The sequence below is a fragment of the Pseudorca crassidens genome, chromosome 13 (assembly GCF_039906515.1).
Source record: "Pseudorca crassidens isolate mPseCra1 chromosome 13, mPseCra1.hap1, whole genome shotgun sequence".
Taxonomy (NCBI): domain Eukaryota; kingdom Metazoa; phylum Chordata; class Mammalia; order Artiodactyla; family Delphinidae; genus Pseudorca; species Pseudorca crassidens.
This window is the reverse complement of record NC_090308.1, coordinates 16847817-16874648: the sequence shown is the minus strand read 5'-3', so window position 1 is coordinate 16874648 and position 26832 is coordinate 16847817. Positions and strand designations below refer to the sequence as shown.

At 46.5% G+C, this 26832-nt stretch overlaps 1 protein-coding gene across 10 annotated transcripts in view; it reads left to right on the top strand.

Moving 5' to 3' along the window:
* SASH1 (SAM and SH3 domain containing 1) overlaps nt 1-26832 on the top strand; it is a 335989-nt gene that overhangs the window by 240036 nt on the left and 69121 nt on the right. For all 10 annotated transcript variants that reach the window (XM_067701818.1, XM_067701821.1, XM_067701817.1 and 7 more), the window contains 2 exons: nt 22810-22850; nt 24592-24678. In XM_067701818.1, the coding sequence (XP_067557919.1) occupies nt 22810-22850; nt 24592-24678 (128 nt within the window). The remainder of the gene's footprint in view (nt 1-22809; nt 22851-24591; nt 24679-26832) is intronic.

Genomic DNA, 26832 nt, shown 5'->3' with positions numbered 1-26832 from the left:
GAGTGAAGGGGCTGTGGGCTTTTCTGACCTGGTTTGCTACGTAAATGGCAGGATTCAGGCTGAGAACTCAGGTGATCTCTCAGACTCTCTGAGTATTTCAGTGGGCAAGAGATGTTTGCCTTTCCTCCTAAGAGGAAGTGACTCACCAGGTCACCAAATTTGTACTAATCTTATTTAGGCTGGGTATTTCTCCTTCCCCTCAATTGTGGGTAGTCATTCTTTCTGTGTTTATAACCTCCACTTAGTAAAATGTGGCATGATGCTTGTGGCCCAGAGAAAGACTGACAGCCTCCTGAGGTTAACAATTTTGAGACACACACACACACACACACACACACACACACACACACACACACACACACAAAGACACACACAGACACACACACACACACACACACACACACATACACACAGCTGCTGACAAGCCCCAACCTCCCATCTCTAATACTACCGCTCTGCTTCTGTTAAATTAAAGTTTATTTAAATTTAGTTGTTTCTAAAGAATTTGAAAATTTCAGTCCATTTCATCCTCCACTTCCCTTTAAATGGTTTTCGAAAACAATGACACTTTTTTTTAATTAAAAAAAATTTTTTGAGAAGTTTTTTAACTTACAGAAAGGTTACAAGAATTGTGTGATGAACTCCCATATAACTTTCACTTAGACTCACCAATCTGCATGCTTGGTCTCTCTTCTACACACGTACACACACTTATGTAATATCATTAATTTTTACTGTTACTTCACTAAGTTGCACACCTCATGACCCTCACTCCTAAATACTTTAGCATGTATCTCTTAAGACAAGGACAATCTTATAGAGAACCACAATATAATTACCAAATTAAAAAATTTAATAGTGATCTTCCTAATATACAGTTAATATTCAAGTTTCTCTAGTTGTCGCAATAATAATTCTTATAGCATTTTTTTTTCAATCCAGCACTTTAAAAAAAATTACTCATGGCATTTACATGTCATGTCTCTTGCACATTTAATCTGAAAGGTTTTCTTGGCTTTTCTTTGTGGTATTTTTTGAGAGTATAGGCTAGGTGTCTTGTGAAAAGTTTCTTGATCTGGGTTTTTTTTTGTTTCTTGTTTTTTTTTTAAGATTCAGGTAATGCATTCCTGGTGCTGTGGCCTCCACAGTGCATTACATCATGATGTCAGTTTGTCCCATCGTTGGTGATATTAATTCTGATCTTTTGGTTAGAGTGATGTCTGTCAGGTTTCTTCTAAGAAGTTACACTTTTCTCTTGTAATTAACAAATATTCTGTGGGGAGGTAATCTGAGACTATGTAAATGTCTTGTTCCTCATTAAATTTTTACCTAATGGTTTTAGGCTCTTTTAATGATTCTTGCCTGAATCAGTTTTTACTGTGATGGCTGCAAAATGGTGATACTTATTCTGAAATTGATGATTATTTTAGATTTAAATCTTCCAAAGTTTTTTTTTTTTTGTCTTTTTAAACATGAGGTATCACCCTGGATGCTCAAGGTCAGATTATAATCTGAGTAGGTTTGATGTAGTATTTATATTGAATTATTTGTATTTTTCTACTTGAAAATGCAAGTACTTTGAAATGCAAAATCCTGCTGTTCTTCAAGTGAAAATCCTTGCTGGTAACTTTACAAGCCCTGGAGGACGACCTAGCAAACGAGTTGGTTGTGTCTGGTGAGTGTCTGCAGAGTATCTGCCAACCAGAATATCCTTCTGAGTCTGCAGTGTTGTTTTATTGGCAGATGGTTTCTTCTCCTTTTTATTCAAAAGGCAGGAGAACTCAGTAAACAAAAGTGGACAAATCCAAGAGCAGCACCGCCTTAGAAGCAGAGGCATAGATGATGGCAGCAGGTAACAGAGGAGCTGAGAGGTTGATGGGCCCTTCCGGATCCAGTCCCCCCTCTCCCCACAGTGGTCTCAGGGACCTCAGCACCCCTGCCCTCCCTTCTCCCCCAGTTAAACCTGTTGTAAGAAAAGTATTAGGCATTAATTAAGATGCAAATGTCTGTTTTCTAAAAAATACATCACCTCTCCCAGTAGTACTTTGCATTTCACAAGGTTTAAAGTTTTAAGTTACAGGAATATAACTCTGGCAAGAAAACACGCAGGAGGTGGGTTTTGTTGGGGGAGACCAGCAGTGAGAATTCTAATACACCTGACCTGACAGCACCTGGGTAGCCTGACAAGTAGGGGGCTGCTTGGGCTCTATTTGGCTTGGCCCATCTGGCGTCTAGATGTGCAGAGCCTGCATGGTGGAAGCAGGGATGGACGGAGGGATGGACGGAGAGAGAGAGGGAGGGAGGGAGGGAATGGACCTGCCAGCCGCCCCCCTCCCAGCCCCCTTCCCAGTGTGACAGAGTCCCCATTCATCCTGATTTTCTTACAGTCCGTGGGCCCTCCATATGCTTTCACTGAAAATATAATAAAGGAGGCCAAAGGAGCTTTAATTTGAACCTCTTCTATTTATATCTATTTGCATTGCCTATTGATGAGACTATCCACTTTATTACACCAGTCTTGGATTTGTGTTGACTGGTTGAAAAGGTGAATGTTAGTTAAAATTTTTGTTACTCAGGAGTAACTGAGAGCAAGCCGTTTTTGTTGGAAAACATCTTTGTAACTGTACCTATTCAGAGTGGGTGTGGGCAGGGAATGTGGTACCTCCATCCCAGTTCTGTAAGGATGGAGCCGTCAGCCACGGCAGTGCCTCCCACCCCAGGGAACTCTGTATGGAGAAAAACCAGGAGACATTCTGTGCTTTGGATCCTGGCCCTATTAGTTAAGATGCATACCTAAGGAATAATTTCAGTGAGCCCAGATTCTTGCATCTTCTCATACATAGAAAGCCACTAAAATAATTAACTTGAAATGTCTGGGGGTTTTTTGGTGATTAGTAGTAATCTTTTGATGTTCAACTATGTGTCTTTTTCTCAGCCAAAAAAAAAAAAAAAAAAAATCCTATATATCCTGGTTCCTCCCTTGTCTCTTAGGATCCGTTCCTCAGAGCTCTCTGAGAGGCTGTCCCCTGGGCTATAGTCTGCAGTAAGATCTCCAAATAAAACTTAACTTGCAACTTTTATGTTGTATGTTTTTCTTCAGTCAACAAAGTTTAGTTACAGGTAACAGAAAACCTGACAAATAGTGGCATAAACTAATACAAGTTTCACTAGATACATTCTTGTTCATGGGTAGGTCCAGGGCTGGCACTGTGGCTCAAGCAAGCCTTCAGGAACTCAGACTGTCTTTCCCCTTCCCCTTCCCCTTCCCCTTCCCCATCCCCTTCCCCTTCCCCTTTCCCTTTCCCTCCCTCTGGTTTTAAAATGCTGCTGCATCTTCCAGCAGGGAAGGAGAAGCAGGGTAAAGGGAAGAAGGTAAAAGGGCAGGAAGCCAAAGGCACTTCCCATAGAGCTTTCCTAGAAACCCTGTACGACACACCCCACTTTACCCTGCTCATTTCTTCATGCAGCATCTGTTCCCAGGGCACCAGCTATGAGCACAGGGCACTGTTCTGGGTGCTCTTATTCCCATTGACAAATGCAGAAACCGAGGCACAGAGAGGTTGATAAATTGCCCAAGTCGACACAGCTAATATGTGACAGATCCCAGATTGGCTCCCACTTAAGAATTCATGCTCCTAACCACTAAGGTCTAATTCCAAAGTACCTGTAGTTGTATTGCTTATGCAGATAGAGAGGTGAGAGGTGAATTGAGTTCATGAACACAGCAGCCGTTAAAACCTCCACTTTGGTTTCCCTCGGAAGTAGGAACAAGTTTTATTCTTATATAAGCCTGGTGTCTCATTTATCTATAGAGGCAGGAAGGTCCAAAATAAATCTCAAAACTTCACCTTAGCCAATATTTATAAACTCTTTTCTACTAAGTCTTTCACTAGAGTTGAAAATTCTGATTTAGTTTCCCTTTCTTTCATTACCTGTGGTGAAAAAGCCCAAAAAATATAGTAGCATGATGGAAGAGGAAGATATAATAAAAGGGAGGGAGCTGTGTTCTGTGGTCGGATAAAATGGATGGAGTTTATAGATATTCTGTGCAAGCCTTTATTCCCTTTGGCTTTGCTTCACCCGCGGAACTGTTTCATCTGGCAAGCTGGTGACTCTTCTGTGGCCGTGCCACATGGCATGTGGGATCTTAGTTCACCGACCAGGGATCGAACCTGCGCTCCCTGCATTGGAAGTGTGGAGTCCTGACCATTGGACCGCCAGCGAAGTCCTGGTGACTCTTTGGAAGGTGTCAACTTTCCTTTTTCCCCCTCAAAAATCTGTCTTCCCCTCCTCTTTCCTTTGGTCCATTCCCCCCCCCCCCCGCCCCCGTGTCACCTGCTACCTACTCTCCGGATTGCTTGCGTCCCATCATCCACCCTCTGCCTGCCTGGATGCCTCCTCCCTCCATCTGCTCCAGGTGGGTGGAGCTCCTGCAATCTCTCAGACGGGCCATATTCTCCCGCGGACACTGAGCCTCTTGATTGTAGCTCCTCTGGTGGGGTGCCCTGTCCCCTACTCTCACCGTCCTCCCCACCCCCCTTACCTGCGCAAGCTCTATTCAACCTTATTTTTATTATTTTTGGCCGTGTAGCATGTGGGACCCCTGCATTGGAAGCGCCGAGTCTTAACCACTGGACCGCCAGGGAAATTCTTCCATTCAACCTTAAAAGCTCAGCTCTGGTCTTGCCTCTCCCAGAAGTCTTCCCTGATTTGCAGATGGAGGTGAAGCGTCCCGCTGCTGGACTCTGTAACCCCTGAGCTCTCCTGCTGCTGTTGCAGTGGACTGCACTTGTGGGTGCTCCTATGGTGACTGTGTGTGTGTGTGTGAGTGTGTGTCAACTCCCACGCTAAGGCCAGGGTCTTTTACATAAAAGGCTTTCAGTAATGTTGGATACATGCGTGACTGGGTGGGTGAGTGCACACTGGTACATGCCACCTCTTCTCCACCCCATGAGAATCTCTCCATCATCCCAAAGCATAATTCCATTTCTCTCCCCTCCTAGTTGCTAAACTTTTCCCCTAAAGCTGGACTCTTCTCTTCCTTCTCTGCTGAGATGCTCTTTCCAAGGTCCGAGGCCCCTCCCCCTCGCAGATGCTTGTTGCATTTGGCACTGATTTTCCCTTTGGTCACGCTGCTCTCTCCGCCCTTAGTGTCCATGACTTTGTGGTTTCCAGTTTCTCCCCCCTCACTTTATGCCCACTCTTGGCAGCTCCCTTCTTCCCTGCCCACCCCTTACTCTGGTTGTTCATCCAGCCTGCAAGTTCTCCCAAGATACCTACCCCACCCGTGGCTTTGAACTACTGTCTTGGGCATCCACGTCAAATCTATGCCTCTCCCTCTGCACCATCCCCCCATCTGGTGACCTGCCCGTTTGCAGTCTTTTTATTTTTTTATTTTTTGCGGTACGCGGGCCTCTCACTGTTGTGGCCTCTCCTATTGCAGAGCACAGGCTCTGGACGCGCAGGCTCAGCGGCCATGGCTCACGGGCCCAGCCGCTCTGCGGCATGTGGGATCTTCCCGGACCGGGGCACGAACCCGTGTCCCCTGCATCGGCAGGCGGACTCTCAACCACTGCGCCACCAGGGAAGGCCAACCTTTACATCTCATTCCCGCTCTTCTTCCACGATTCCAGATCCTAACTGCCAAATCTTGTTGCTCCCTCTACTTCTATAACTTTCCCTTGTTCCCCTCCTTTTCATCTTCACTACTCCAGGTGAGACCCTTAACGCTCTTCTCATGAACTGGAAAAGAGCATCCAGGAAGGTACTCCCTAAAGTACAGTTAGGCGATTAGGTCCCGTCACACTGAGAGGATGCTGAGATCCTCTCAGGGACACTTAGAACTTAGGATCTCTGCAGGTTTTCACCTTTGTGATCAAAACCCGCCCCCCGCCGCCTCCTCCTCCCCCCTCCCCCCCATAGAGCACCAGCTCATCTTTACTGCTGCATCTCCCAGTTTCCCAGCCACATGACCCAGTTCCAGACCCAGGGGATGCTCTTGTTTCCAAACGCCTCCTGGGTTGTCTGGAGTTCCTGCCTTGAAAGCATTTCCTTCTTTTAAGTCCTGTTTTAAGGACTGCTTCTCCTGCTTTCTCAGTCCCGTCGCCGGCTGTATTCTTTCCACCTCTTGGAATCCAGTAGCAACTTTGTGTGGATTTGATGTCTCTTAATGTACTGTCACGTGTATCATCATCATCGTTGTTGTCAACATTATAGCACTGCTTCTTGGGTTATTTATGTGTATTGGGCACTGGTGCTAGTCACTTTTATTGTAGGTTATTATTTAATTTTTCATGAACTCATTGAGATACGTACTATTTTTGAGGATAAGTACCTTGCCTAAGGTCCCAGAGCAAGAGACAAAAATCCTAATCTGGTCGAAGTGCCGTTATAGCCTTGGGGTTAAGATGCCTGGCCTGAAAGCAGATTCTCTGGGTTCATAGCCAGGTGCTTTCTTCCAGCTCTTCAGCTCTTGGCGAGTGACTTACCTTCATATCTACAGATTCCACAACTATAAAAAGGATAACCATTACAGTACTGGCCTCAGTCAGCTATCAAGCATCTAATAGGCGCTCAACAGTCTTGTCTGTTGTCACTGTCTGTTCCGTCTGACCCAAGTTCATGCCTTTGCCCCTGGCTCTAGCCCCTTGTGCACTTTTCTCATCCCACCCAACCCAGCATGGTCGTGGGCTCCTTGAGGCCATGAACTCATTCTCTTCCTCTCTTTGGATTTTCTTTAATATTCAGAACAGTGGTTTGCGTAGAGCAAGTGCTCATGAAATACTTGCATCAAATGTATTAAATGCCCCCAGTACTTGGAAGTAAGATTAAAACTGGATTATCTCCAGGACCGGAATTACAGAAGACCTACTTTGGTCTCACCTGTTAGCTAGCATATGCCAGTGTCTCCCTAAAATGATAGCAGTGTCATATGAAATCAGTGCTTTCTGCTCGTGAATATTAGGATTAAAAAGACACCTGTTAAAAGCATTTTAATAAACATGTAGTGGAGAGAATGGTAGTTTCCACAGATCCCCAGATCTCTTTCTAAGAGCTGCCCCTCCCCTTCGCACCCGATTCCATTCTGCAGTCTTGTTCAAGTTGGGCTCCACATACCATCTCCAGATAAAGGTATGATATGGAGAAGCACACAAAATATTCATTTTAAAAATCCTGAAAATGTTTTAAACCTGCAGTTTTGTTGGGAAAGGACACTTGTTTTATTTTATTCTTAGTAACAGATTTATTGAGATATAGTTCACATACCGTACAACTCACCTGTTAAAAAGTATACAAGTCAGTGGGTTTTAGAATGTATATTCGCAGGGTTTCTGCGACTGTCACCACAGTCAGTTTTGGAGTATTTTTGTCAGTTCAAAAAGAATTCCTGAAATGTGTAAGAAATTTCAGAAGTTCTTTTTGAAGTGGGACCTCTTCCTCAGTCAGCTCGTCCCCAGCGCCTGGGCTTGCGGAGAGGGGCCCAGGCTTCATCCGTCTGTGGAAGCCCCCTGAGGGCAGGGGCTGAGGCCTGTGGTCACGTGGACTCCTGTGTGACGGGCGGGGCTCTCTTTCTCATTGGTAAACGTGAGCTCTAGAAGCCCACATGCCCGGTGATTGGTTATCAGTCGTCCTTGGGAACAGACCAGAGTCAGTGAGAATTGCTGAGGAGGCCTGCGAGTTTGCTGGGAAATCCAGGTCAAGCCGTGTCCCCCGGAGCGGAGACTAATGTATCCCGTTTCCACATCCTGTTTGTGGCAGAGCTGTGGGGTGTGGAGGGGAACACCACTACTTTCCCGTGGGGAAAGAGCACGTGTGGGGAGTGCAGCAGCCTTGTGGAGGCACGTTCTTCAGAATGGCTCACAAGTCGGTTCTGCCCGGTTCAGGTGGGTGTGTCCCCACTGTCCCCCCCAGGAAAGGGAGATGAGCGCTCGTGGCCCATTAGAGCAGCACCAAAGGCGACTCGGGCCCCCAGTGTCTGGTCCTTGGAGCTCACGGGGAGGAGGGGGCGAGGTGAGACAGGCAGACAGCAAACTTAAGTTTCAGAAGATAAGTAGGCTGCGCGAAGAGCCAGGCGTCAGCACGTGTATTCTGTATTCCTTTGCTTTAAGCATTTAGAGCCAGGCGTCAGCACATGTATTCTGTATTCCTCTGCTTTCATCAGCTGAGCAGTAGCCATCTGCCAGGGCTGTGGACATGAGGGCAAGGTCACTGTCCAGGGGCTGGGCTTCCAGTCTGTCTGTGATTGTCACCCCTCCAGGCTTCAGCTCCCAGTGACACGGCAGGGAGTCTGAGTCAGGGGGTCTCCGGGTTCCTTCTAGCCTGGGCCATCGCTCATTTTCTGACCCATTCCGAAACACGCCGGGCACCGGCCAGCGTTGCGCGGACTCTCCGCGTTCGCTGTCGCTCATGTCAGCTTTGGTGTTGGACAGAACCTGAGCCTGAATGTAAGCTCTGCTAGTTGTGGGATTTAAATTCTCCAAGCCTCGGGTTCCTAATCGATAAAACGTGCAGGATAAAAGCTCTTTCCGAGGGTGGTTGTGTGACATACCCAGTGTCGTGCCTGCCTAGGTAGGTGCCGTTCTCTCCCCAGCCGCAGAAGGTAGGGTGCTTGCACCTGTGGTTTCCGTCCTGCGTCTCAGTAGACGGTGCCAGACACGCAGCTCGTAGTGGCCACGGTCACTTACAGTGCGCCTCTCCCCCATGAGCTTTCCTGTCCTTTCAACGCCCCGAAGATAGGAGGGTGGGGGAGGGCTGGGAGACAACCACCGCTTTCACAGAGCCCGTGCGGTCGCAACGTGCTGAAATATGTGTTTGTGTGGGCCGCACACGTGTGTGTTCCATCGCGCAGCATACTTGAGGGGCTCAACATTCCAGGACGCAGGGGCTCCAAGTAAGAGCAGCTGTGCCAGAATCCTCCACCTCAGCTGTTTCCCTCTGAAAACTCTGTGGCCCCGAGCTCCGTCTGGTGAGGGAGCCTCCAGCTGACCCAGCCCAGCTTGAGTCCACGTGCCTGGGCTGCATCGAGCGACTGCAGGAGGTATTGAGCACGCAGAGGTGGCCACTGATGATTGTCTGTCCTGCAGGAGAGGTGACCAGGACACTGGGCCGGGGAGAAGGGGGGCTATCAGTAAATAAATAGCATTCCTTTCCTAGCAGGAATAAGGGAGGACCCATACCTACAACTTGCATGTGGGAATCCTCCTAACAAAACTATAATGTAGATGGTAGTTGGCAGTTAAGGAAACCGAGGTTTAGAAAGACTAAATGACACACCAAGATCACGAGTCCAAACCCTGGTTGGGGCAGTGGTGGAATTCCAATCCAGATCTGTTTATCTGCCGGCGCTAGGCCTTTATCATAGACTCCACCACCAGGACCACACAAGGCTGGATGCACCTACGGAAGACAGGTGATGGGCTAGGGCTCTAGTGAAGTTTAATTGAATAAGCACTTTTCATGTTTCGGCTGTGTGGACGAATATGCTAGGCCCTGGAACGATGGACAGGATAGGAAAGGTCGCCGTCCTCTGACACCCCGAAGAAGACAAGACACAGTGATAGGATACCCTGTGTGCACAGTGCCGAGGGACTGGAGGAGGAGGGACCGCCCACCCCTGCAGGGAGGGGCGGGGCCGAGAGCCACATAAATTCCCCATCAGTCAGGGTTCTGTTGGAGAAGCAGAAGTTAGGATCACGTCGTTATAGCATTTTGACCTCACGTGTCTGTGGAGGCTGCTCCCTCTTTGTCCGGTGATGTGGCCTGAAGTCCGCAGGACTGGCACTTGGGGCAGAAATGATGTGGGAAAGTGAGGAAGGAGGACAGATTGCCGCCTGCAAGGGGGGGCTGAAACCCAGTCATCTTCACTACCGCCCAGCAAGCTCCAATGTCAGGAACCTGCAGGAGGGGCTGGCGTCCTTCCCCGGGAGGGAAACAAGCCACAGGCCCAGGATCAGAGACCCCGAGGAGGAGACTGGGCAGGAATGCGAGCACTGCAGCCCAGCTGCTGCCCTGCCACTCGGTGACCCAGGGGACACGTGACGACATGTGTTGGCCTCAGCAGGGCCTCGTGCCCTGCACTGACCCTGAAGCCCAGAAAGAAAACAACTACCACGCCGCTTCTGCTTTGCGCACCTCACGTGAAACATCTCACGTGGCCCACGCTGACCCAGTTGGGGGAGGGGATCAGGGAAACGTAGTCCAGCTGAGCTAAGGTGATGGACTGCAGACCCACCACAGCTCCCCGAGTCAAGGCTCAACCCCGCCCCGACCTTGTCTAAAAGCTTTGTCCAAATAAAACCTCACAGTCAGGATAACGCTTGAAGCATATCGGCTGCTTGTTTTAGCTTAGTGTATTCTGTATTCTCTTCTGAAAACCTCGCGGGCAGTACTGCTTTCCATATTTTGGAGGTGGTGGAGTAGAAGGATACAAGGAGGGGGTGGAGAAGGAAGGATGGGGAACGCGTTTCCCATTTTCCAGCGGGTTACAGCAGTGGTTCCAAGCACATCCGCGAGGCACAGTCAGCTGGAGAGCTTGTTGAAGACAGACCCTCGGGCCCCGCCCAGGCCCAATGAATTGGATTCTCCAAACGTGGAACTCTGGAGCCTGTAACAAGTTTCCCAGGAGGTTCTCAAGCAGCAGCTTGGCTTTACGAACTCTGCCAAAACCTGTTCCTCGTCAGTCGGATTGAAGCTCTGTGCTTCTTCTCCACACCTCAGTCATCAGTGGATCCCGGGGCTGCTCAGATGACGCTGGTGGACGTCAGTTATCGTCATGGTATCCCTGGCAGTGCTGCCTGGTGTCCGGATCATCTCTAGCAGGTGCTCGTGCGTCACTTCAGATAAAGCCACAGAATCAGAAGGAGGAAGGATGTGAAGCAATCCGAGAGCAACGTGAGACCAGCCAGCAGAACTACAAAGTTCAGGGAGGAGTCGGCAGCCCCTTAATGGCTTTGAATGTGGAGGGCACGAGGATGTGACAAAGGAGATGTGTGGGGATCTAAAAATGAGATCTGAATGGTGGCGGATGTTAACTAGACTTACTGCGGTGATGATTGCACAATATATACAAATATATCACTGTGTTGTACGCCTGAAACTAATATAAGGTTATACGTCAATTGTACCTCAATTAAAAAAATGAGATCTGAGAAGATAGGAAAGCTTGAGTTCCCATTTTCATAGTATTTATAACATCCAAAAGTTTTTCATCAGCTGTGTCTTGAAGGAATTAAAAGTGAAAAAAAAACAAAAGAGGGCTTCCCTGGTGGCACAGTGGTTGAGAGTCCGCCTGCCGATGCAGGGCTGGGCCCGTGAGCCATGGCCGCGGAGCCTGCGCGTCCGGAGCCTGTGCTCTGCAACGGGAGAGGCCACAACAGTGAAAGGCCCGCGTACTGCAAAAAAAAAAAAAAAAAAAGAAAGAAAGGAAGAAAGACTGTGTCAGTGGTTACTGTGGAAAGGACCCGATCCTTTGTGCTGCCAGCCAGGAGACATAGGGCTGGCAGGTGGCTCCCACACCCCTGTCCTAGAAGGTGGTTGGTCCCTGTGCCTCCAGCACGTGATCAGGCGGCCAGGAAGGGCCCGGCATGCCCGCGGCTCTTCCAGCTTTGGCCTTCGGAGGCAGCTTCACTGACTCCCCTGCTCCCTTCCCAACAGCTGACAGAAGAAAGGCTGGCAGCAGCCCTGGACGCCGCATCCCTCCCCAGGTTCCTCTGTGTCCAGATGGCACAGCGGCCAGTGTGGCCGGCGTGGCTTGGGTGATGGTGAATGGGAGCCACTGTTTGTTTCCACTGAGAAAGTTCTGACCCGCTTCCGGAGCCATCGCCATGGAAACAGACTGAAGAGGTCATTGAAAGGAGCCTCTTTTCCTCCTGTCTCCTCATCCTGAGGCTCTGGCGCGTAGGGGCCAGCTCTTTGCAGCCTGGCGTTCCCTGCTGGTCCATGCAAATTTGAGAAGAATACCAAAGGGCGGTTTTCCTTACTGTGCCAGCGTCTGCTGGGATAAATTACCCCATATGCCCCCTGTACCAGGCAGAGTGGTACAGGGGCCATTGCCACACCCGTTCCTGAGCTGGGGCCTGCGTCACGCATACTGATAACCAAACGGCCTTCCAGAGGAGCAGGCAGGTGCTTCCCTGTTGATCCAGCCAGCCTCAAATCTCAGCCACGTTTCCTTGCAGAAAAGACTTTCTTGGACCACATATTTATTACACATATGCAGTAAATTTTAAAGGGGAAATAACTAGAAGGAAGGAATAATTGTGCTCTATTTACGGAATAAACAGCAGCCATTAAAAATGTAAACAAAGCTACTTACAGGTTTTTTTGTTCTCATTTTATAAAAACTAGCTTTTGTGGTGAAAATAATGTGAAAAATCCTGTTTTGTTTTATTTTGGTTTTGACAGTAATTTAGTAATTCTGAAGATAATAAAAACCTAAATAAAATATAAAATTTGGGACTTCCCTGAGTGGCACAGTGGTTAAGAATCCGCCTGCCAATGCAGGGGACACGGGTTCGAGCCCTGGTCCGGGAAGATCCCACATGCCACGGAGCAACTAAGCCCGTGCGCCACAACTACTGAGCCTGTGCTCTAGAGCCTGTGAGCCACAACTACGGAAGCCCGTGTGCCACAACTGCTGAAGCCTGCTAGAGCCCGTGCTCCGCAGCAAGAGAAGCCACTGCCATGAGAAGCCCGCTCACCTCAATGAAGAGTGGCCCCTGCCCGCCACAATTAGAGAAAAGCCTGCGCGCAGCAATGAAGACCCAACGCAACCAAAAAAAAAAAAATTAAAGTTCGCATCGAGGTCGTTAAAGGAAGGCATTGGTTTTTACTGTTTACACCAAAACGAGAATGAATAGAAGTTCAAGACTTCTTTTTTTTTTTTAATGCTTTAATTTGTATACCTGTTGAGGAAACATCGAAAGTCAGAGCTTGACCTGGGGCTACAGCCTCCTGCGGCCAAGTCACAAGCTTAAATTGCACTGTCAGTGCCAGTAAATGCACATCGTTTTGGCTTCGGGCTCACAGTATCGTGAATCTGGTTTTTAGTGGGAAGGACATTGCATTGGATGTCAGAAGAGCTGAGTTTAAGCCCCAGCTCCGTGACTTAGGGACAAGTCACTTCCATGAGTACTCCAGGCCTCAATCTCTCCATCTATGTAATGGGGCTAGTTCTTTTCAGGGTCTCTGTGAGCCTGAAATCTGATGCGATATATATGAATGTGCTTGATGAACCCAGACCAATGCTTTATAGAAGTTTGTCGTTTTTACTTCTTAACAACCAAATCTGCAGTGCTGAGGCACAGGGGGACATATTTTTTCGTAAAGCAAGGAGTCTGGAGGTAGGTCTTCCAAGGAATTATTTCCTCTACTCCCGTTTCCTTAGTATGTGACTTTCTTCCTTATAATAAAATGACAACTGCTGGGGCATTCTGCCCATGTTTCAGGCAGGACCAAGGGAGAGGGCAAAGGGCAAAAGATGTGTGAAGACTGAGTCGTTTCTTCTCACTGTGAAAACACTAGCTTTCCCAGAAACACCCTGCTGTAAAGTTCCAGTTATGTCTTCTCGGGCAACCCAGACACCTGGCCTCCACATACTGCAAGGGAGTGTGGGTGGGTGAGTAATTTAACAGGGCACACTGCCACCCAAGCAAAATCAACGTTCTCCCAGTAAGAATGAAGACGAGAATGGATATTGAACGGAAGTCAACTGGCCTTGCCAGTGATGAGCACTCACTCAACCGTTCGTGTCTCGCAGTGTGTCAGTATAATCTACCGAATTATCTTGTATGCTCCTGAAGGTATGGACCGTGCTGTGTGCATCTCCTTCATCCAGCTGTGCAGGGCTTCATTATCTGTACCAAACATGAAACACTGAGCAAGAAATCATCCTTGGTTGTTTTTCTAAGAGACTGATTAGTTATTGATGCCTTTTTATATGAACTTTCATAAAAAGATAATATTACTTACCCTCCACTGTGTCACGTGGATATTCTGAAGATAAGTTACTAAATCTGAAGGACTTGGGAAGGCATTTATAACTTCTCGGAGCTGAGATAGATGCCGGTACTTTCCACAGTGCCATGAGCACCACAGCTGGCATCCACAGCCAGGTTTTAGACAGGTTAGACCCAGCAGGCCACAGATGAAGAATATGGCCCAGATGGAGAAGAGAAGACGCGCTGAGAGGCTTTGGAAACCTTGGAGGATGACCATCTGGGATCCCAGGTTGGACTTGCCCTGCCCCCAGCACCCATCTGTGGGCATGTTGAGCTCTGCACTTCTGCACTTTGTATAGTCTTAGCGGGAGTGAAGTAGTGGCAGTGACACAACTAGGCCATGGGCCTCCATTGTGGAGAGATGGCTTTTGGCTGCTTTTAAGACAAGAAACTCAAACTTCTGACAGTGTCCTGCATCGTTAACTTTCGGCACAAATTACCAATTGGTGAATGAAAGGACACACATCTCTTTCAATGCACCTTTGTGAAGGATTTGCAGACTCAACAGGGGTGGAGCCCTGCTCTTGGCCTGGAGAGCTTGTTGGTCACCTCCGAGGTGCCAGAGAGCCAACCCCTTCCATGTTGAGAAACTCAGTGCGTTCTAGAGAAGGACTATGAGAGACTTGACCCCATAAGGAGAGCTGGGTGAGAGCAGGGGCCGGCAGTCGTGATCGCTGGCTTCTTGGTGGTGGCGCTTATCACGTGCAGGCATGTTCTAAACACCATGCAAGTCACAGTTCACTGAAACCTCTAGAAAACCCATATGATCAGTAATAATATTGTCCCCACCTTGCATAGGCTGAAACTGGGATTCAGTGGGACCAAGTGGCTGGTCCAGAGTTGCTAGTTAGTAAATGGTAGAGCTGTCTTTGAACACTGGCAACTGGACTCCAGAACCCACCTTGTGAGCCGTTGTGCTGGGCTGCTTCCTGGGTCGTGGCCTCAGAGAAACATTAGAGATAATGTCATTCATGTCTAGATGCCAGTGAGCTGCCCATGCATCTCCATGTTGACATCATGTCCCATCATTCGTGTATTTTTTTTCATTTTAAGAAAAACATGGACTGCTTTCGTAAAGTGCAGTTGAGAAGTGGAAGAGGAATCACTATGTCCATTCTAACTACGTGAGGACAGTTAGTGTTAAAAAAAACAAGAGGCATGCTTTGCAGCAGAAGAGATCTTGTTCAAATACCTAGAACTTCCACGTCCCTAATGTAATTAGCAGAGGATTGAGGGATAACAAAAGTGATTGTTGTTGGAAGGCAAGCTGCACACCCAGTCTTTCTATTTTTCTGGATAAGATGCTCCTCTTGAGACAACTTGTATGGAAGGAACAGGCTCACCTAAACTGATTCTGATGGGAGGTTTTTTTTGTTTTGTTTCTTCTGCGGTACTCGGGCCTTTCGCTGTTGTGGCCTCTCCTGTTGCAGAGCACAGGCTCCGGACGCGCAGGCTCAGCGGCCATGACTCACGGGCCCAGCCGCTCCGCGGCATGTGGGATCTTCCCAGACCGGTGCACGAACCCGTGTCCCCTGCATCGGCAGGCGGACTCCCAACCACTGCACCACCAGGGAAGCCCAGGATGGCAGTTTTAAAACCAAAGATATTATAAAGCAGAGGGTAGAATAAGAAAAATTTGAAGAGGCCAAAACTCATGGCTGGAAATTTCAAACTTTTCAAATGTTCTTTTAGCACTTTCCAAGTGTGAGAATTTGATTTGTGTGATAAGAGACCCTCATGAAATTGGAATTAAAGATTAGGTGGTATTCTCTTTTGGGGTGGGCGGGGCCTGTACTGCACAGCTTGTGGGATCTTGGTTCCCCAACCAGGGATCGAACCTGCGTCCCCTGCAGTGGAAGCGAGGCGCCCTAACTGCTGGATTGCCAGGGAATTCCCTGGTATTCTTGCTTTGGGACAATATCCACTCTTAAACCTGGAAACCCTGCCATTTCTTTTGGAGAGTTAATATTACATGATTGATGGGCCCCAATTATTTCCCGTGATATGTATCCATATGGAAATCTACTCAACATAAATGAAGAATTATTTAGTATACACTGTGTTGAACACAGTCATCTAAATTGGTACAGTTCTTACTGCTTAAGGAAGACAGTAGGATATAAGCAAATATTAATTATACCGTGCTGAAAAAATGGATAAGGTGTGTTGGAATCTTGTTCAATTGTGATTTCTTTTTATTTTTTGGAAAATATGAAATTAAAAATTTTTTTATTGGAGTATAGTTGATTTACAATGCTGTTAGATGGTTTTTGTTTCTTTTTTTTTTTAATTCTGAGAAAAACATGAATTGCTTGTATGAAGTGAGATTGAGAAGAGGAAGAGAAATCACTACATCTGTCCAAATTTTTTGAGGCAAGTTAATGTAAGAAAAATAAGAAAGAGGAACCTTGGGGATTCAGAAACTGCTAGAGTCTAGGATAGGGGCTGAGTAGCGGCAGCGCTCAGTGGGATGAGGGTGGTGTAATCCTGCCCAAAGACCAAGCATGTTCGTGCGTTTGAGGCAGCTCTGGGGAGTAGTTACAAGAGGTCACATTTACTGGGACCTCACCAAGTGCCAGGCACTGCCCTAAGCCCTTTATATTCACTGTCTCCTGTAATTCTCCTAACAACCCACCAAGGGAGGTACAGTTTTTACACCACAGTTTTACTGCACATAAAAAGGGAAAATACGGCTTAGGTTTGCGGCAGTGCCGTCGCGGGTGGGCCTGACTCCTGAGCGTGTGAGCACTGAGCCTGTGCAGTGTCGGCCACGGCCTTGGATTTGGTTTCTGTCTTGATCACTTAGGAAGGTGACCTTGCAACAAAAAGCCAGAAAGTACAGGCCAGGAATAGACTGTGAAACGAAAGAAAAAGCCCGTGTGGAGAGTGTGTTCACCAGGGTGACAGCATGTCGCCAGCGTTGTCATCGGTACTGAATATTCAGGGAGTTCTAACAATAAAACAGCCGCTTGGCAAGAGAGTTACCTTCCATCCCGGCCAGTAAATTGGCAAGCTAATTTCCATTGTGTGTATGAAATATAATGGTTATTGGCTGGGAAGGGCCCCATCAAGGGTAAAGCAAGAGATAACGGAGGGCACGGAATTTAAGGAGGCACTCGCTCCCTGCAACCCCCCAACCCCACGAGTGAGCGCCCAGCACTGGGGACCCTCCATGTCGGATGCCTTATCCCAGCCCTTACCCCATGGCTGGGGGAAGGGTGACCCTTAAATTTTCATGGCAGACAGTGGATAGTGTGAGCTGAATTTTGTTTCATGTTTATTCCTATTAACTAGAGAAGAAATGCTCCTATATGAAAAATACCTTTGCTACCCAAAGGATAATAAGAAATGTCAAATTAAGGAATTACCTATTTTACACAAAATGATTTGTCACTAAATATGAAAAATATAAATGTGAGTAGTTTGTTATATTTAGGTAAAGGTATAAAGCAAAAGAAGGGAATTCCCTGGCAGTCCAGTGGTTAGGACTTAGTGCTTTCACTGCTGGGGACCAGGTTCGATTCCCGGGTCAGGGAAGTAAGATCTCACAAACCACGTGGTACGGCCAAAACGAGAAAAAAAAAAAAGAATAAAGCAAAAGAGAATATTAACTACTAAAAAGACCCTCAACCCATTTACCTTCTTCTCCCTCCCCCGTGCACGTATAATTCAATAACACAGATGCCTCAGTCCTTTTTCTGCATCTTGAGGAAAATTGCTGCTGGCTTTGGGGACTGCCTTGGCAGGCCAGGGGATGATGCAGTCAAAGACCCAGACACAGCAAAAGCTCTGATTCAAAATCCAGCAGGAAATAAACTAATAATGTATGTTAGTGTATTTCCGGAGACTGACGATAAAGGAACCTTTAAAACCTCTTAAGTATACATTTTCCAGTAACATGTAACATATGGTCCTTTCTTAGAAATGAGGTTAGAACAGTTTTTCTTTTGTTTTTTGTTTGGTTATAATGAAGTTTCTGGACAGTCCATCGGAACAAAAACACAAAGTCTATTTTAGGAATTCCTTTATGCGTGGGCATTTGTTATACCTTTCTGGTGTGTCAGCCTAAGTATGTAACAGCGAGATAGAGCTGTCTCTGCCTGGAGGTACCTTAGGCGATTTATCTGTAACTAGAAGAAGAAAAATGGGTTTGAGCCAAATGATGTGGCTTCCTTTCCTTCGACAAGCAGACAAGAGGACCATGCAGTAGTAACACAACCGAATCCTGAAAAGTGTTTTTGAAATACTTAGGTCTTATAAACCCATTGGCCATGTTCACATTTGGGGTTGAAAACGTGCTCTCTCCTCACAAATCCTTCTGAGTGTCATGCCAGGAACTTACCCAAGAACCAGGGTAGTGTATCATGTGATGTGATTTTCTTTCATGTAAATGAGAAGCAATATGTCCAGTGAAGTGGGTGAAGCTTTGGCTTCAGACCCACAGTTAAGTCTCTGACCACCTCTGTGTCCTTAGGCAAGGTGGACTCCTATATACAAACGTGAAGAATTTCGTTTTGACCTTTGTTAGTTTCCTCTTTCATTCTGGTCTTATGTGGATCTCTGCTGTGAAGCAATAGATTCAATGGAAAAATAGAGCAACCTAGAATTTACCCTGTATGGCGTCTGAGGCAGCAGTATCATCTGTGTTAAATTGATTTTAGTATTATTCTAGCCAGAAAGGTAAAAGTGTACTTCCCTGGTTTTCCTTCTCTCCACTGGCCCCTCCCCAGAAGTGCCATTGCCTGTTTCCCCTTCTTTTCCATAAAAATTGAATTGCCCTTGAGCTCAGCCTCAGCTTCTGTTCAGTTTCAGTTGGTCTCCTGGCTTTAAATATCCAAGTGACTTCCAAATTCTTAACTCCAGTCCTCAATGAGTCCCCTGAACTTAGACTCACATATCCAACTATCTCACTACTATCTCTGCAGGGATGTTCAACAAACACCTCAAACTGAACGTGGCCAAAGTAGACCTCTTACTTCCTCCTTTCTTTCCCTACCAGTCTTCCCCAGTGGAGGGAGTGGATGTCATGCCAGCTTATCATTGAGGTATCTGCTCACCTGTCACCTCTTCAGAGAGGGCTTCTCTGTCCATCCTTTCTAGAATTCTCCCTACTTCTTGATCTGCACCCCCATCCTAGCTGCAAGGGAACGGGGATCTTACCCATCTTTTATTTACTGCTATGATCTCAGTGCCGCAGGGATGCCAGACTCAGAGTGAGAGCTTGATAAATATTTATTGAATGAAAGAAGCAATGAATAAATGAATGAGTGAAAATGAAGGAAGGAAGCAATTTAACAAAGAATTTGCTAAAGACTGGAGTGTAGGATGAAAAGAATTGGTTCAGTTCTGGGGATGCTGTCCCTTAAATTGATTTTTTTTTTTTTTTTTTTTTTTGCGGTGTGCGGGCCCCTCACTGTTGTGGTCTCTCCCGTTGTGGAGCACAGGCTCGGGACGCGCAGGCTCAGCAGCCATGGCTCACGGGCCCAGCCGCTCCGCGGCATGTGGGATCTTCCCGGACCAGGGCACGAACCCCTGTCCCCTGCATCAGCAGGTGGACTCTCAACCACTGTGCCACCAAGGAAGCCCTTAAATTGATTTTTTGATCTAATTCATGTATTCCTTATAATTTTCTGAAATGAATTTGACCTTCAGGGAGGACTAGAGTAGTTTTAGGGGTCTTGAGGAAAGTTTACACTTATGCAGTTTTGGGGTCTAATAGTAGTAGTTATTGATGAAAAGGTACTAAGATTGAGTTCAGAGACTTTAAATGCAAAACTATTAAATGCTTTAATAGATTCTCAAAGTGCAACCGAATATTGATTATTGCTTCCCAGTCGTTGAAATCTGCATGGAAATCCCCATCCTTTTTACCCTGTTAACAGTGAAAGTGATGGCTAGAAATAGGCTGCCATTTTCGTCTGCAGTATCTGGCTGGAAGGATGTATTACGAGGAGGCCTCTTTGTTTTGTTTTTATAAATTTATTTATTTTACTTATTTATTTTTGGCTGCATTGGGTCTTCAGTGCTGCGTGCGGGCTTCCTCTAGTTGCGGCGAACGGGGCTACTCTTCGTTATGGTGCGTGGCCTCTAGACGTGCAGGCTTCAGTAGTTGTGGCTCGTGGGCTCTAGAGCACAGGCTCAGTAGTTGTGGCACACGGGCTTAGTGGCTCTGCGGCATGTGGGATCTTCCCGGACCAGGGCTTGAACCCAAGTCCCATGCATTGGCAGGCGGATTCTCAACCACGGCGCCACGAGGGAAGCCTGAGGAGGCCTCTTTAGAGCTGACTTCTGAGCATTAATTTCTTCCACCAGGAGTTAAGTAAATGACCCCTTCCACCTGCTGCCATCCGAATTTGGAATTTGGTGACATCATTGATTTTTGTTCCTGCTGGATGAATTTTATAATCAGTCTCAAGGAGAAAGGAGATGGCATTTTGTATTGTTGCTCTGCCAGCTGTTGGCAGGGAAAATTCACTGCATCCAAATTAAACTTGATATGGCATCATTTTACCCCCTTTGTAAATTGATGAGTTGGGCCTCGTGCTTATGAAACATTGGCTTGCTATCTTTGACCAGTATCTAGATTGTGAACTGGTGAAATTTTAAATACAAAATCCCCACTGGCTACCATAAGCAAGTTGAATAAAGAAGCTACAGTGCCATCTGCTGGCATTCTGGGGGAAATGCAAATGATGACTAGGAGAAGCACCTCTTATGTAACAAATAGATTAAAATATGCAAACCCAAGGGTAAATATTCAAAACACATGATAATTTGAAGAAGGTAGATAAAAATAATGAAAAAGTTGTAAGCCAGCTTTTTATAGAGGAAAATACAATTATATTTTGTGGTAACTATGTAATAGTGAGAACATAACTTTTCTGTAGTATGAATTTTGGAGTGTTTTTACAGTATTAGATATTCCCATTGGGCGGAACAAGTGAAAAATGGGTTGAAAACTTAGAAATGAGCCTTTGGATTTTTGAAGAATCGTACTGAGACAGGCAATTTTATATACACTTCATGCAGATAGGGAGAGTCCGGTGTATTTTGGAAAGACAGCCGGTCTAGCGATCCCTCAGTACAGCTCCTTGCTGGTCTGTAACCAATCAGGGAAACGTGCACCACTTCTGTAATTTCTGGAGACCATGGTTTTCTGCAAAATTGGGATTGGATTAAACAATGGGCAGAATTCCTTACAACTCGATGAAGTTATTATTCTAAATCAACAAAGGACTGAAGAAAAGTACTATTTCTTTAGACCATTTTCCCTTGAAAATATTTCTTTTAGAAAAAGTGAAAGACATATACATATTTTTAGTTTATTACACAGGTAAGTAGTTTATCAAGAGCTAGGGATAGTTGATACAGTTGGTTGTAAGCGGTTAGGTCCTTAGTGTGAGTATAAAAATAAATGTGCCACTTCCTTTGCCATCAGAGGGCATCTACAGAAAGCTTGGTGGTGGCGCTGGTAGATCATGGCCAGTTGAAGTAGGGTGGGCTGAGGCGTATTACCATGACTTTGAGCTACAAATGCAACAGAGTAAAATTTAAAAAACAAAATTTAAGTATTCAAACCTTAGCATAAATATTATTTTCGAAGGATTTCCTGCCTTAATCCCCAGTCAACTAGCCAACTCTACTCAGCTGTCTGCTGGTATTTGCCTTGCTCCTACTTCTGTGGCCTTGAGCACCTTCCTGGCTTGTGTTTTGGTTCCTTCTTTTTTTTTTTTTTTTTTTTTTTTTTGCGGTACGCGGGCCTCTCACCGTTGTGGCCTCTCCCGCTGCGGAGAACAGGCTCCGGACGCGCAGGCTCAGCGGCCATGGCTCACGGGCCCAGCCGCTCCGCGGCATGTGGGATATTCCCAGACCGGGGCACGAACCCGTGTCCCCTGCATCGGCAGGCGGACTCTCAACCACTGCGCCACCAGGGAAGCCCTGCTCTTCCCCCTTTTGAGAGAACCAATTTTCACTTTCTTTGGTTTCCCTGCCTTCTTCCTTTACGTTGCTATCTGTCTATGTATATTCTGGAGAAAGGCTTGGTCGCCTGCGTTTGGGGCTGGGTTCACTTTTCAGGTTATTTGAGTTCATCTGTATCCACAGTCACCCACTGGCAGCTAGGGTCGGGGAGGGTGTGGACCGAATCTGATGCCCAGACATGTGTTAATGAACTTGAACACATTTTTAGAAATACTGAATTATTTGCCATCCTTAAAAATGTGGAGCTCTTGTAAAAGAAATGCAGACTTCTGACTTCTCTTTGAAATTGGAAGATCTAGAGAAACACGTAGTGCACTTGCCAGGTGGCAGCAAGGGACCAGAGGAGCTGCATCCTAGCTGCCCCCCTACTTGGGGGCATCCAATCTCCTGTTGCTCGATGTCCACAAACCCCTGCATCCCCCTTATTCGTCCTCCAGGTGACCACTTTACTCATCTGCCAGGTCTATATTCTTATTTTTATTTACCTTCTCTTTCCCACTTACATGAGAGACTTCTCAGTGGCAGTAACTTCACATGTAAATAATGATTGACAGAAATGGAAGGCGCTTCAGCCATCAGCCAGGGAAGTCCGTTCCCTTCATTTCATACAGGTCTTACCCTGGAGTGAGCCTTTCATTAGTGTTGACAAGTGGCTCCCCAGCCGCTTTCTAGAAAGGCAGCAGATGGCTGGGGAAGGCCATTGATAAACATTCTCTAGAGATTTCCCTGGCTCTCCTCAGTTGATGGATGCTGGGTACCACTAGTTAGGAGGGTTTTCAGTCCTCACGTGAAGGTAAGCTCCCTGGTAATCACACTTGTTTTTCTTTTGTAGGAATCCTCTTCATAAGTCACACTCGGAAGACAGCTCTGTAGGTCAGTACCACTTTTCTTGGTTTAACCATTTTTAATTAATTATTTTCTTTTAATACTTGGCGGAACACATAAGTATGTGAACATACAAAAACCACAAAGAATCCTTCCACCCAGAAATAAACATTGTTAAGATCTTGAGGTATAGCTTTCCTCTCTTTTTCTGAATTTGTGTGGGTTTCAAAAAAGCATAATATGGCTCGTATTCTACAATTGAATGTATCCTGAGCATGTTCCTGCATGATTGAGTATTTTTTACAGTAAAATTCTTAAGTCTGCGTAATATTCTGTCTTATTGGATGTGCCATAATTGAATCAACCAGTCTCTGCTCTGTTGGGCATGGAAGTTGTTGGCAGTTTTTTCTCTATCACAGAGAAATGATGCTACCACTAAAAATCCTTGAGCCTATCCCTGATCATGTCCTTAGGATAAATTCTTCTGTTTGGAACTTTTGAATGAAAGATTATGCACAATTAAGGTGTTATAAAATCCACTCTTGATTTTGTAACATTTCTTCTGTTTGGGTCTAAGAAAGCCTGGCAGAGTCATCATGATTAGGTGCATAAGTGCTCAAATCAAGCTTTGATTTGGATTTGAATCATGACTACCAACTTTACTAGTTATGACCTTGGGCAAGTCACTTGCCTCTCTAAGCCTCGGTTTTCTCATCCACAAATGGAAACAATGATACATCATACGTTCATTGTGAGTGAGTATTAAATGAGATATGCCATTAGATACAAAGTGCCTGGATATGCTAAGTGTGGGATAAATGTTAGCTCTTAAGCTGCACCTCTATTTCAGAAACATTAAAATGGGAGAAGGGAAGAGTATAGCTTACAAGAAATACATTCTATTCCCAGATTGCTTGTGAGAAAGATTCAAGTAGTGATAATCCTACTTCACTTTGACCTTTCATGGCTGATATTTGCTGTTGTGTTTAGCCCAGAGGCAGCAGGCACCTTCCACATTCTGGGTACAGAGGCAGCCTCAGGCTAGTGGACTCCAGTTTCCTTCTCAGAGTCTTGGGGATTGTCAGAACGTAACGAGGGCATCCCACTTTGACAAATAATGCCCTTAGCCTGGGAGCCCCTTGCGCAGGCTTTCCACGGGTCTGTTTTGTGCCACACTGCCTGGCACCGCCCATCTAGACTGCGGAAACCAACAGCGCATCACTCCGCTGGACCCTGTTTCCAGTGGCTGTGGAGCAACCAGACACCGAACGGTGACGAAGCCGCAACTTTGGGTGTGCCCCGTCCACGAGAGCAGACAGGGCTGCTGCTTCTTCATTTTTTTTTTTTTGGCGGTACGCGGGCCTCTCACTGTTGTGGCCTCTCCTGTTGCGGAGCACAGGCTCCGGCCGCGCAGGCTCAGCGGCCATGGCTCACGGGCCCAGCCGCTCCGCGGCATGTGGAATCTTCTCGGACCGGGGCACGAACCTGTGTCCCCTGCATCGGCAGGCGGACTCTCCACCACTGTGCCACCAGGGAAGCCTTTGCCTGCTCTTTTGATGTTTCTTTATTTCTCATCTTAACCCTACTGTACCATTTCTTGCTCTTAGGAAATTTGCATTTCTTTTAAACAACTTTATAGGCATTTCTAAGTCTTTTCACAAACTGAAAGAGAAAAACTGTCTTTTTGTGAAATCAAAGTATTCTTATACAAGCTTTGAGTTGTAAGGAAGAGGCTACTTTTGTTATTAATGAATTTATTGCTTGTGCCTTTTTTTTTCTTTTTTTAAAGGAAAAGGAGATTGGAAGAAGAAAAATAAGTATTTCTGGCAGAACTTCCGAAAGAATCAGAAAGGAATAATGAGACAGACTTCAAAAGGTACTGTAACACAGCTAACAGACAGTAGGTCCTTTTAGCTCTAAAATGTTAAGAAGCCTGGGCTGCTAATCTAAATGGATGCTGTAAGTTAGAATAAGTCATTGCATGTGCCCATACGCCGTGCAGCCTTTCTGACATTCCTATCATTACTTTCAGACATCCCAGTGGGTTGTTTTTTTTTCTTTTTTTAAATCAAAGAAATCAAAATGGAAAGAGTTCGCAGTCCTTTCTTTTATAGATCTGACAGCAAAGACCAAATCTTTCCTTTTCTCAATCACATCAACCTCAGGGAGATCTTTACTGGCCAAGATGGACCCTAAAAAGGTCCAGAAAGTCTTAGCATTTGTGAGTTTTGGACCCTCCCCCCTGCCCTGCCGCTTGGGGCCTTTGCAATCTTCTGAACTGCTGATGCTTTTCTGTGGCAGGGACAGTTATGGGGTTGTTACCCTTGGAAACTCTGTCTAATGGGCTGACATCATGGGAATTTGCCCGGGCTGCTTTGTGAAGGCAGTCCTGCCTCCTCTTAGCTGTGTCTTTTGTTGTTGTTTATATAGTAAGTAAATATGTCATCCCTTTGAGGCCCAGTTGTATAATTTATGTTTCTCCAGTATTCAGACAGGGAGGGGAAACGAAGCTACTTCCAGATTCCAGTCTGGCTGGATAAGGTTATCATTAGATGAACATTTTTAGTTGCTCACCACTGACACGACTTATTTTCTTTTACAAAATCTTGGTGTCCTAGCCTGTGCAGAATGCTTCTCCAGTTATTCCTACACACGGAAATGAGGAACATGGACACAGTGTGTGTCAGTGGCACACCTGGGTTCCTTGGCAGCCATCGGTGGGCTTATTTAAGTTGTCCTGCTGTGAGAGACTTATTCTTAAGCATTCCCAGTTTTTCATTTTGAGACACACCCAGCATCACTTACGATTCAAAGTAAACCTTGGATTCTAACAAAGTCTTATTTAGAAAGAAAGAAAAGGCGAAAGAGAGAGAAGGGGATGGAGGGAGGAAGCCAACAGTTTACCGGCTCAACGTTCATTTCTTTTTAAACCCAGGCAACTCTCTCCACCACTCGCCTCCACCACTGGAGGCGAGGCAGATAGTAAAATGCATCAAAGCTGCAGGCTCTCCCCTCCCCTGGCTCACACCATTACTCTTCCCGCACAAGGGGCTGAGTGGCAAAGGGCACTTGAGTGGTGTTCTGGGCTGATTGATTACAAAAAGGAAGTGAGATAAGGAAACACAGGGGAACATAAATTCCAAGGTAGGTCCTGAGAAATGCGTTCCCACAAGTCTGCAGCCAGACTCATTCAGTCCATCCGTCTGTACCACGGGCAAATGAAGCTAGAGCCGAGCATCCTGGTGGCACTGATTCCTGTAAGGTGTGAACAGGGTGGAGAAGGATGGAGGGTGAGAACTCTGGCTGCTCATGACGGCCCACCTTCACCGACACACTCTCCCCACACGCTGATCAAAGGCACGTACGCTGACGTGGCTCACCTACGTGAGACGTGATGGCCGTTTCACTTTTCAAGAAAACACTTTCAAAGGATCCTAACTGAGGGATTCTCTTTCCCTCTGCAGTTCTGCCTGCCTTCAGTTTTTTTGTTTTTTTTTTTTTTTTTGCGGTACGCGGGCCTCTCACTGTTGTGGCCTCTCCCGTTGCGGAGCACAGGCTCCGGACGCGCAGGCTCAGCGGCCATGGCTCACGGACCCAGCCGCTCCGCAGCATGTGGGATCTTTCCGGACCGGGGCACGAACCCGTGTCCCCTGCATCGGCAAGCGGGCTCTCAACCACTGCGCCACCAGGGAAGCCCCCTGCCTTCAGTTTTGAGCTAGAAGTTGAGTTCCCCTCACAGTTTGGAAACATTTATGAGAGTGATACTTTCAGATACATGCATAGATAGTACCTTCCTTCTAATGATCTCCAGATGTTTCACACCTGAGATTATATTTATTTACACGTGTCCCCTGAGGAACAGCAGTCAAATAGATTAGTAGGGATCTAGGCTTCTACCAGGATGAAGGTTTTGTCCTGCAGCAGACGCTGTGACCTTCAAGTTCTCTGCTGTGAAAGAGGGTTTCCTCTCCCTCCTCTGCAAAAACATCTTGTTCGTGTTTGAAATGGAAGGACGCAGAGAACCTTCAGC